The sequence below is a fragment of the Sphaerodactylus townsendi genome, linkage group LG05 (genome assembly GCF_021028975.2).
Source record: "Sphaerodactylus townsendi isolate TG3544 linkage group LG05, MPM_Stown_v2.3, whole genome shotgun sequence".
NCBI lineage: Eukaryota > Metazoa > Chordata > Lepidosauria > Squamata > Sphaerodactylidae > Sphaerodactylus > Sphaerodactylus townsendi.
This window is the reverse complement of record NC_059429.1, coordinates 24,593,619-24,605,907: the sequence shown is the minus strand read 5'-3', so window position 1 is coordinate 24,605,907 and position 12,289 is coordinate 24,593,619. Positions and strand designations below refer to the sequence as shown.

At 40.9% G+C, this 12,289-nt stretch overlaps 1 protein-coding gene across 11 annotated transcripts in view; it reads right to left on the bottom strand.

Moving 5' to 3' along the window:
* PRRC2C (proline rich coiled-coil 2C) overlaps positions 1-12,289 on the bottom strand; it is a 76,702-nt gene that overhangs the window by 55,033 nt on the left and 9,380 nt on the right. For all 11 annotated transcript variants that reach the window (XM_048498610.1, XM_048498617.1, XM_048498614.1 and 8 more), the window contains exons 2-5: positions 5,888-6,038; positions 4,262-4,439; positions 3,193-3,302; positions 343-480 (exon numbers count right to left, since the gene is read on the bottom strand). In XM_048498610.1, the coding sequence (XP_048354567.1) occupies positions 343-480; positions 3,193-3,302; positions 4,262-4,439; positions 5,888-6,002 (541 nt within the window). In that variant the 5' untranslated portion in view covers positions 6,003-6,038. The remainder of the gene's footprint in view (positions 1-342; positions 481-3,192; positions 3,303-4,261; positions 4,440-5,887; positions 6,039-12,289) is intronic.

Genomic DNA, 12,289 nt, shown 5'->3' with positions numbered 1-12,289 from the left:
ATTATGATTAACAGACGAATGGCGCTCTAATTTGAACCTGAAAAGCGAGCTACTGGCTAAGGTAGGACAGTCAAATTTATTTTTCATCAAATCTGGAGCAAAAAGGACAGAACTTAAAATGATCACAAGTCCTCGTAGAGCCCCAAGAAACATTATCTTCATTTGTTAACTACACCTAGTAGATTCACGTTGTAACTCTATTAATATCAAAGACTCTCCGATACGCAAAAGCACAAATCTGCAATCCATTCACATGCTACTTTTCAGAACTCTTACATATGGCAGAAGCAAAGGAATCCTATTTTCTTAATCCTATTTTTCCCATACTTCATGTATACCTACTTTGTGGTCGCAAACTGGGCCCAGGTCCATATGGCTCTTCAGCTCCCTCCTTCTCTTTACCTGCCTTTTCTTGATCTCCAGCAGCCTGCAAACTAGGAAATTCTTGCTGGAAATAGCTATTCACTTGAACTCCTGGACCTAGGACAGTTGTAAAAAAAATCAGCCATTAGAAAAAAACAATCTGTAATGTGGAAATCCCTAAGCTACACAGAGCTATGCTTGCACTCCTCCTCCAGATAATTACTTCTCAGACAACAGATTCTGCTTGTTCAGTATAGTTCCTGGGTCACTTTTCTTCAGGGTGGACTGTTATAATAAAGAGGTCAAACCAAAGTGGCACTGAATAGCTTGTTTTACCTGAATACAAACCGTCTACTAGAACCAGCTTCCCAAAATGACAATGGTAGTAACCTTGAACTGATAGCTTTGACATAAAACAGTTCCTGAATTAGCCTTCTCTCTCCCCCCTTTTAACTTCTGCGGCCCTTTTTCATCTCTGGGCCTTTCTGTCTCCCTCTCAAGAGGGGCTTTTTAGATCATTTGGACACTATATTTTGTATGCTGTCTTTTAAATGGTCTTAATTATTTTAATGTTTAGAGCCTATATTTATATTGTACTTACATTTAAATTATGAGAGTGCTCTTTGTTAAGTTGTGCTATGTTGTTTATGTTGTACACTGCTTAGAGCCCTTTGGGGGTGAGCAGTATAAAAGTTTAATAAATAATAATAAGAGCTAATTCACTGTTCTGTACTTCAAGTTGAGTGTGGATTCAAATCTTCAACTTTACAGAAATACATAGCAAAGTAAGAACTAAAATAATACTCTTTAGTATCACTTTTAACTTATTTGTCAGTATGTTTTAGAAAATGTAGGCCTAGACAGTGCTGAAAACTGCTGGGGACAGAAAGCAAGTTCTAAAAGCAACCCATACAGATGCCCTGAAAAATACTGATCACACAGTTTCTATACAATGCCTTGTATGCAATCACACAGTTCAGAAGACACAAGAGTGCTTCTTTCTTTGGAAGAGCGGAGTGGAAGAGTGGAGAAGTCCAGATGCTTCGTCCCAAAAAAACGTTACTACCCAGGGTAACATTTTGTTTATGGGCAAATAGCTTGGTCCTATGACCACAATGGACAAGCAGGTTTACTCATGTAAAAGTGCCTACAAAGTCATTCCCCCTAGACAAAATTACCACCATCAAATGCTACAGGAGTTAAGCATAGCACAGTTTAAACTATAAGCTACTTTGAGACCTCTGCAGAAAGAAGAGGAAGAACACAGCAAGAAATGTTTTGAACCAGAGGCCTTCATGACTCCACCAACTTTACCCTGAGAAAGGTGAGAGACTGTTATGCCAGCACCATTTCAATTTCCAGGTGTTTTATATTTCAGATACTGGACTACATACAAAGCACCATCAGTTCAGGACTTCCACACTTCCTCCCTCCTGCCCTGATGCTCAGCTCCTGAGAGTCAAGAGACACTCAGGAACAGCAGGGAGGCAAAGCAAGCAGCAAAAATTGCCTCCCCTCTTCCACCCACAAAACAGCATCTTTGGATCCAACAAACTGCCTTCCCTCATTTTTCTACAGAGTACTCTATGAAAAAGTTCCTGTGGAAGCCTTCAGAATGCATCTGCTAGAGACTTGTATAATGAAATTGAGCATGCTAATCACATTTGCAGATGATACCACATTAGGATTGGTAGCTAATACCCTGAAGGACAGGGGCAGGATCCAAAATGATCTGGACAGAGTAGAAAGCTGGGCCAAAACTAACAAAATGAATTTCAACAGAGATAAATGTAAGATTCTATACTTAAGCAAAAAAAAAAATGAAATGCACAGATATAGGATAGGTGACACCTGGCTTGACAACAGTACATGTGAAAGGAATCTTAGTAGACCACAAACTGAACATGAGTCAGAAGTGTGATATGGCAGCCAAGAAAGCCAATGCAATTCAATAAGAGTATAGTGTCTAAATTGAGGGAAGTAATTGTACCATTCTACTCTGCATTGGTCAGACATCCCCTAGAGTACTATGTTCAGTTCTGGGCACTGCAATTTAAGAAGGATATTGACAAGCTGGAACTTGTCCAGAGGAGGGCAACCAAAATGGTAAAATGTTTGGAGTCCATGATCTACAAAGAGAGGCTTAGGGAGCTGGGGGTGTGTAGACTGGAAAAGCGAAGGTTAAGGGGCGACATGATAGCTATGTTCAAATATTTGGAGGGATGTCATGTCAAAAAGGGAGCAAGCTTATTTACTGCTACCTCAGCGACTAGGACAAGGAGTAATGGGTTCAAGGTGCAGGAAAAGAGATTCCACCTAAACATTAGGAAGAACTTTCTGACTGTCAGGGCTGCTCGACAGTGGAATTCACTTCCTCGGAGAGTGGTGGAGTCTCCTTCTTTTGGAGGTTTTTAAACAGAGCTGGATGATCACATGATAATTTTGTACTAAATGATGTATTTTAACGGGGTTTAGTATTTTATGGTTAATGGAGCCTATATTATTTATTTTATAATTTGTATTGGTTTATGTGCTCCTTTTGTTCTGTTGTTGTATCCTATGTTGTGCACCGCCCAGAGTCCTTCGGGGGAAGGGTGGTATATAAAATTAATAATAAATAAATAAACATGTTGGGAGTGCTTTAATAGTGTGCTCCTGAATGGCAGGGGGTTGGACTTGATGGCCCTTGTGGTCTCTTCCAACTCTATGATTCCATGAAATCAAGTACTTCATTTTATATTATTCCTGGTTGTCATAAAGTGTGAAAATATAGGAATGCAAAACAGACCAGCTAATTCCACTGCTATGGCCCACATCTTTTCCACTTACCATCTCCCTGCCCACCTGGCTTGGTATTGGCCCACGATTTGGCAACAGGAGCTACTTCTGGAGGAGCAGGAACTACAGGCTTTGGCGGGGTCTGTGGCACTTCTGGCGGTCTGAAAGCAAGAGGATGTTATATTTAAAGAAACCAGACTCATAGCAAGAATGTTCCAGAGAGGAGGGGTTGAAAAAAAGCCCACTGCCAACTGCCAATGGGGAGGTTTGAAGGCAATTGGATTCTCTAGTCATTTAAAAAATAATTTGCAGAGTGTGCGGGTGGGTGAGGGGAGAATAATGCACATCATGCGAAAGGCCATTATTTTGGCCATCACATCCCAAGATCAGCTTATGGCTGTGAATTCCCCAGCCAACTTCTCATCTCTCTGAAGCCTTCTGGTAGGACAGGCTGGAAGGACTGCAGAAAAGCTAATCTCGGAAATATGTATGAATTTGGCTCGGATCAAGTCAGAGAACTCTCTCCTTTAAAAAAACTCTTCAAAAGAAGAAGAGCACGGGTTTATCTGTTCGTAATTAATGATGAGATATATTTTTCTTGTAGTAAAAAAAAAATTCCTATATTTGTTACAAAGCCAATGAAGGAAAGAACGGATAAGCCTATACTACTATTGACCTCTTGACCGTACAGAAGCTGTAAGCACAAGACATCAAGTCGCAAGACTTCACAGCTATGTAGCAGGAGGACAGAGAGGCAGAGTAAATTACCTCACCAGCGTTGAGACAAGAACCATGCTTAACCGACCAATAAAACGAGGGACAGGAAACATGCACTAAGCAGCGGGAGGTGTAACATAGTGAGAAACAAGCTCAGGGTAAAAACCATGGAGAAGAAGTGGAGATTAGCTTCAAGCAACTTAGGCTTGCTGCCCTCTTACTCTTCTCGGCATGAAAAGAGAGGCCCTTGCTCTCTGCACATGCTCAACAGCAGCAGGACCTTCCAAAAAGTAGCAAATCAAAACTGTCCATGACCCAGTAGGTGATATTCTACAACCCACATACTCAGTCAGTATTCCTGTGGAATGTGTCACAGTGCTGAATGATAATCCATTTAACTTACTTTTCTTCTTCATGTTGATCCTGTTTAGAAGCCCATCCTGTGCCATCTTTAGGCACAATGTTTATGTTAGGATCGTTGCCTTTGTTTTCTGCTTTAAGACTGGGGAGGTTAGCAGGGGGAGGCATTCTCCGTGAAATGGCAACTTTCCCAAGGCTCTGCAATCCATGGCGGGCAGTGACTGTGTACCAAGGAAAAACATTTTGAACTGTCAATTTACACTCATATAAAAGTAGCTGTAGGAAACTCCACGAAAAAAAGTAATTCTAAAAGAAACTCATAAAGTTAGAAAATCCCTAGGGAACTAAAAAAAAAGCTCACTGCAATTCCACTGTCATTGAAAAGCTACGAAAAGAATCCCTTCCCACCTGGGACTGACATATTGGTCAATGGACTACAGTCAAATATTTGCTGAAGACAAGAACACCACTACATAGATGGCAACTTTCCTTTTTAGCTCACTATCATGTCATGTTAGCAAGAGAGTGCTTCTTGCTCCAGCAAGACCAGCAGTCTGGGGCAAACCTAACAACACATCAAAGCTTTTCCTACTGGTTATCTGCTATAACAGGGGTGTCCAACACTGGCGCCCCAGATGTTCATGGACAACGATTCCCATCAGCCTCTGCCAGCATGTGCTATAACTTCAGGCTTCTCCAAACAGGAAAAGTTGTCCTGCCTGCTGACTATTTTGCACAGCAGTCTCTAAAAACTGGCGTTTAAAATAGAAGCTGACTACTTAGCCTTGCTTTATTTTTTAAAACTTTTTGGTGCGGTTTCCCAGGTATCCAGGTAACCCAGGTGAAAATGAAAATAAAAATTGTCAGCCAGCATTTGCAGACAGTTGCCTAACACTGTTAAAACCATACTAATTCACTGGATAGAATGATTCTGTTCCATTACCAGTGGACCGTTCCTCCAGTAGAAGAGGCGCACTCTGCTGATATGAGGCCCTGCTGTTACCAGAACAGAGCCTTTGGATCTAAGCCACTGTTTCACAATAACCATCTCACTTCTTGTAAGAAATTCCACACGCTTGTCCAGCAAGTGATGTATGAGTAACAAAGAATAATTGCTTATCTTGACATTAACTACCATTTTTTGAAACCATCATAATAAAGTTATTTTGAGACTAGAACAGAGTATCTTCATGAGTTACTTAACTGAAATAGAGTACTGGCTCCTGAAGGGAACTAGCTGTAAGTCAGTCAACCAAATAGTCTCACATAGTTTAGAAAAAGCAATCTTGATGATATTTATATTGACCTTTCACAGGTCTCAAAGCTGCAATTTTGAAAGGAGTACCCTTCTTTTTCATCCTGGATGGCTGCTTTTATTTTCCAGATCTTGCCAATGTGACACTGTAATGCTTGAGGAAGATAATTTACGCAGTAAAGAGCATGTGGAGTTTTGTCATAGGCATGAAGGACAAAACGTAGCTGACTAGTAAGGGAAAGTAGCTTTACATTAAATGTGAATAAGTTAGCTCTGATACCCAAGAATGCATCAAAATGGTTGCTAGTGGCATACAACCAGTTACACTTGGGTTAAATACTTTTATCGTTCAAACAAGCATATCAGGAGTGATATCTCTAGTATTACAACAGCAGCTCCGTGCATTTTACATACCTGTTGCCTTCTGTGTTTCCAGAGTCTTTCCCTTGTAAGTATTAAATAGACTAAGGGTAGCATATTTGGTTTTTCCATCCTTTGCTTTTGTGCTCTGGCCTGGCTTTTCCGACATTTCAGTTCATCGAATCTGGCACTCCCCTGCTTACCCCTCAAAATAAAAGGAAAAGAAATGGCTCAAGACAGAAATCTCTACAATTTCTCCACTGATACAATAACCAACAAGGTAATGTTTGTTCAGACATTTAAAAAATCTGAGGATGGAATAGTGCAACGGGAAAATTTTAGGGCAAGAGTCCACAATTTTGTGGAGCCTCTGGTCCCTTTTAGAATTTTGAGAAGATGCAGCTTACATAGGTGTCAAACTCGCGGCCCTCTAGATGTTATGGACTACAGCTCCCATCATCCCCTGCCAGCATCATGTTGATGGGAACTGTAGTTCATAACATCTGGAGGGCTGCGAGTTTGACACCTGTGGCTGTAGCAAGAGCCATCATGAAATGGCTACCATGGAAAGCATTTCAGCATTTTTGTTTCCTTGGGGTGAAGGCCGTCGATTATTTAAACAAATATAATTTGGCAGAGAATGAGATTCAGATTTTTTCCAACAACCCCTTCCCAAAAATGCTAAATTTGGCAGGTAAACTTCCAATTAATTAGTGAGAACCCTAAGATTGTAAAGCCATCATTGCTTTCAAAGAAACGAACCAACTGTCACAATAAGGCACTGATTTATTTACACACACGTTTACTGAACATACCATTACCAGAGTCACAACTAAAGAACTAACATCTTGCTGAGGAAATATAGGCACAAGACATCCTTTGTGTTACCATATACCTTTTCTTTTAAAACCATTACGAATTATTTGGCATAAAAATTCATGATTTACAGTTCTTTGCAAGCCTGGGGGCTAACCACCATGTCACCTCTGTCCCGGTGCAACCTGGATTTGTAGCAAACCCTTTCATGCTGTTTGCTATTATGTTTCTTAAAGCAAACTATCATTATGTCTGTTAAATGCATGAAAACCTTTCGACACTCACTTTTAAAATCACTCTGTAATCATGACAGTCAAAGCTCCAGAAAAGTGCTCCTTAATTTAAACCGACATACACAACTCTCATCCATTAAGGAAACAGAACAGCAAGGTTCAACTGTTCTTTCAGAGACATCAGAAATACCCGACATATTGTCATTAACATCATTTAAATGCAGTTTGCCAGTCAAACTGGCATCCAACATGAACAGTCAGAAGAATAGGACAGTGCAAGTCTTAAAGGATTTCCTAAAGCATACTTCAGGATTCATGCAGTATAGAATTCATTCACATGTTACGTTCATAGCATATACAACCAAACCGCCCCAAAGAAATCTTGTTTCTGTGTTTGGATGTTCACACATATTCTAGGATAAGGTCTGAAGTTAATTCCCATTACAGCCACTTAACTACAGTTGCTTGGACCGTTCAACTGAAAGAAACTACTGCTACGTGTGATGCACAAATGGTCAGATGTTGTAGAGTACCAAACGGTAAGCACAAATTGAAGGGTGAGGAAGGGAATAAGCTTTTTGTGACCGTGAAGAGATGCCAAGCAACAGAGAAGGCTTGTGTCAGCAACTGCTGAATCATTCATAGCCTGACTGAGGCACAGTAACCAGGTAAGAAAATAGATTTCCACTACAGCTGGCATGCCAGTACACAAATGAAACGTGATTAACCAAGGAGCAAGGCTGGTATGGTATTTCCGGAGCTGATTCGTACCAAATGAAAACCAGGTTTTTGCTACCCAGGCCCAGTTTAATGATCAACCCTTTCCAATTTAAAAAAAATGACCCACAGATACACACCACATTCCAAAGGATTACAAACAGTTCCCCCAAGCAGAGAAAGTAACAAAGAGATCGTGAGCCTTGTGGCATTTGCCAGGTCAATGGCTGATATGACTCTCAGTGGATCCTTGCCTGAGCGAGGGAAAGTAGCTAGCAGCTTCCCTGTGTTCCATGAGTAAGAAAATGCTCTAAGTCTTACAGGGGTCTGCAATCTGCGGCTCTCCAGATGTTCATGGACTACAATTCCAATTGGCCATGCTGACAGCGGCTGATGGGAATTGTAATCAATGAACATTTGGAGAGCCACAGGTTGCAGACCCCTCTAGCAGAACCACTTCTCCCAATATACCCTTTGGAGAACTTTATGCTCAGGAAATAACAACCTCCTAGAAACCCTTAGTTTTAAAACAGTCCAGCTGTCCTCGAGTAGGACAGGGTTTTTCTGAACACCCCCCCCCCCACCTGACCCCCCCCCCCCCCCCGGAGCCTGGAGACCAAGCCCTACAAAGAAAGGCAAAGGGATATGGGTATGTTCAGTATGGAGAACAGGAAACTGAGGGGTCACAAAATTGCTCTCTTTTAAGTACATGAAAGGCTGTCAGAGAAAGGCAGGGAGTTGTTCCTGTTAGCAGCAGAGGATTCTATTCACAATGATAAGTTTAAATTCTGGGTGGAAAGGTACTGGCTTGTCATTAGGATTTAAAAAAAAACACAATTCAGCAGTTGAGTTTGCTGCCTAGTGTGTTCCCCATCATGGGCAATAAAAAAAATATCCAAAAAACCTTTATTAGGCATAAAACCAGTGCCATCATGGGCAATATTCCAGCAGAAGCATGAACACTTGTCAGGGATGCTTTAGTCTGATCCTGCACTGAGAAGCTGGTTGGACTATACGGCCTACATGGTTTCTTCCAGCGCCATGGTTCTATGAAATTAGATAATCCAAAGTTTATTCATGATACCTAGCTATGCATTTCTTTAACTAAGTTCCCCAAAGCAGATGCCTAGGTGGTGCTGAGTGAATGACGAAGAACAAAATGACACTGAATCAGAACAAGATGCAGGCGGGAAAAGTTGAACTTCTGGAATGGAATAACCTGATGATTTTGAGCACATGGGTAGCACTGTCCTCTACATATACACTGAGTTTATACACTGTCCTCCCTTCTAAACTCAGTTTTCTTAACTATGCTAGCTCATGCTTCAAACTGGATCTCAGTTTCCTCTTCTTGAAAAGAATCTAGGAACCAAGGTGTTTCTCCCTTCCTATAAAGTAAAACTTGGAAGGGGCAGCTAGGTTTATTAAGCCTGGAGTCTGTAGGGCTAGCAAAGATAGCTGGAAGAGTTTCAGGAACAGCTCTTCCCCTCACTTCTCTCCACAGTTTCAAACTTTCTTGAAATTTTACATCTCTTCCAACGCCTTATGCTCCATTCATGGCAACTTATAGAATCAGACCAATAAAAATATAACAAAGAAAAAAATTCGATTAAACAGCTCACAGCATTTCAAGTTTAAAACTTCTAGTGCCTGAATCTAATGAAGAACTTTAAATCTTAGACAGGGCTGGACAAACCCCAAGAAATGTCTTCAAGAAATGTCATGGCAGTGCCTATTATTTTCAGCAATAATTTTATTGCAGCATCTCTTAGAAATACCCAAAAGTACAAAGCTTATTTATCACTTTACATCAGAAAGTTTTGTCACATTTATTTTTATGTCATAAGACAACCTGCTCTGAAGGCATATTCTAGTACGGCACGGCCTCTCACAGGGGCTGCCATGGCTGAGGGGAACAGCTGCCCCTGGAACTCTCTAAATTACCTTTGCTAGCCCTACAGACTCCAGGCAATAATAAACACCGCCAAAGTTTTATTTTATAGGTGTTTCTCCCTGGTGTTTCTCCCTCTCCAGATTCTGTACAAGTATCCCAACTCTCTCAAGTCTCTCTCTGTGTATAGATGGTCCCTTGTAGCTAATCTAAGGAGCCACAGGCTAGACAATCTCCACGCTCTCTGAGACCTTTCCCTAGAACCTGTGGAAAGAAGTGAGGGGAAGAGCAGCTCCTGAAACTCTTTCAACTACCTTTGCTAGCCCTACAGACTGGAACTGGGGAGAAAAATCAGAAATGTACTAAGAGATAAAAAGTCAGAGTCAAGATTACAGAACACGTATCGATCCCTGAGGGATGTGAAGGAACTAAAGCACTGACTGAAGACAATGCATGGTGGCAAAGTTACTAAAAGGACATTGGAAATATAACCCTGTCATCTAGCTACCAATGGTTAAGACTGATATAACCATCCTCTTCTTGAAGGAAACTGAAAACCAAAGCCAATCAAACGTGCGGCCCTCCAGATGTTATGGACTACAGTTCCCATCATCCCCTGCCAGCATGATGCTGGCAGGGGATGATGGGAACTGTACTCCATAACATCTGGAGGGCCGCGAGTTTGACACCTATGCTTTAAGCAATTCTTCAGCAATTTAACAAAAACTTTTTCTCCCCAGCTCTCCCACTATTGTTATTTGGCAGCAGAATCTTCACCATGATAGCATTTTCTCAGGGCAGTTTGCTTTATGTAAACTTAACTGTGCATCATTCACAGTTCTTAACCAACTGCTTTCTAAATGGACTCTAATATGCAATTAAATTGAGCTTTTAAAAACAATAATGGAGTTAAGAGAAAACTGAGAAGTTAGGTTAGGGTTAGAGGTTACTGACAACCACGGTTACACCTACACCTGCTTGTGATATATAACAGCTTGAATGAAATCAGGAGACTGGGAAGAGATTAGGATTTGTGGTAGCAGTAATTACAAACTATGGTAATTAAAATATAAAACCCTGAAAAATGAGGCTGCTTCCTAGAGCCAAAGACAGTTAAAGCCTGAAGTAAGAACAGTACTTTGGATTTCATCAAAAAGAAAAGGGCCACCAGCAAAATTGTTTCAAAACTAGTGCTTAAAATTTAATTACTGGCATATTTATGAAATTTAGAGGTATAAAATGAATTAGTTTTCTACAAGCAAAATTGTAAATACTTAAGAGACAGGTGCAAACTGCTTTATTCAATGCTGCTTGTCATATATCTCATTTTTGCCATCTGAGAGGCAGAAAAACGAAAAATGAAATCAGAAAGGGAAAGGGTGTTTGGTTAGCTAGCTAAACTTTTAACTCTGAAAACACTGGCTCAAGTGTATTAGTTAACACATTATAGTAGTTTATTGCCCAAAACAATAAATATATCATTGAAAATATGTTGTATATGTCTACAGTATAGTTTCTATCTGAGAGATGTAGATTGTCTTCGGTTAAAAGTTTAATGATAACATTTGTAGTAAGTAATACTTTGCCTTAGAAAGCACTTATACCAAAGAAAAGGAAATAGTTAATAGTTTCTTTCCATCCTCCCCCAAATTTCCCACTTGAAAAAAACACCTGAGTTCCACCTGAATTATAGCATTTGTTTCTTTACATCTCTAGGCATGGGTTAGGAAATTTTACATAAATGCAAAAAACTTGTTGTTTTAGAGCACCTCTGAAACTCAGCTCAGCTGAGAACTGAAGACAAGTCAGGCTCCTGTTCTCCTAAAGCTCACAGAAAATGCATAATCTTGTACCTGCAGCTATGCTGTGGCCAGCAGCAGCAGCAAGAAATTAGACATTTCCAAGTCCCTCTGAAGCCCAGCATGAGGTCAATGCCAAGTCCATGAAATTAAAAGATTCATCACCACAGGCAATGAATTTGTGAACAAATTACTTTTCTACCTTTCTATGACTGTCTAAAAAAAGAAGCAGCAGCAGCAAATGCATGCACGTTAACATTTATGACCTACCAACTGGTGTGTATATGGATTGGTTTTTCTTAAGAGATCCTAACACACTTTGGAAACTCTTTTGACATGATAATCCATCATGGCTCAAACCAGCTCAAGCAGAATGTCCTCCTGCCATTCAAGGAGGAAGGGCAGCAGTCAGGCACCCTTCTACGATACCTGGACTGAGACCCTGCTGGATACCCCCCCCCCCCCACACACACACACTACTTTTTTACAGTATTGTAACTGATATCTGTATTCTACTATAGCTATGTATCCCTGTATACTCCTGGACACGGGTTGCATTCCCCAGCCCTCCTCCTCCTAGTGCATTGGTTCTCAACCTGGGGGTCAGGACCCCTTTGGGGGTTGAATGACCCTTTCATGGGGTCACCTAAGACTCTCTGCATCAGTTTTTTCATTCTGTGAAATGGAGAAATGTTAGGGTTGGGGGTCACCACAACATGAGGAACTGTATTAAAGGGTTGCAGCATTAGGAAGGTTGAGAACCACTGTCCTAGTGGTACCCCGCACCTACGATGGTTTGGTCATGGTTATTCTCTGTGCTACGTTCATCCTTCTAGAATGGCCTACCAAAGTGGGTACAGCAGAAACCTTCACTTGCCACAGTCAAGAAGGCATGCAAAACTGTTCTGTTAAACCGCCCAGAGCCCCTTGGGGATGGGGTGGTATACTAAAATTGAACAAACAAACAAATAAATAAATAAAAGGGTGTTCTGTTAAAAAG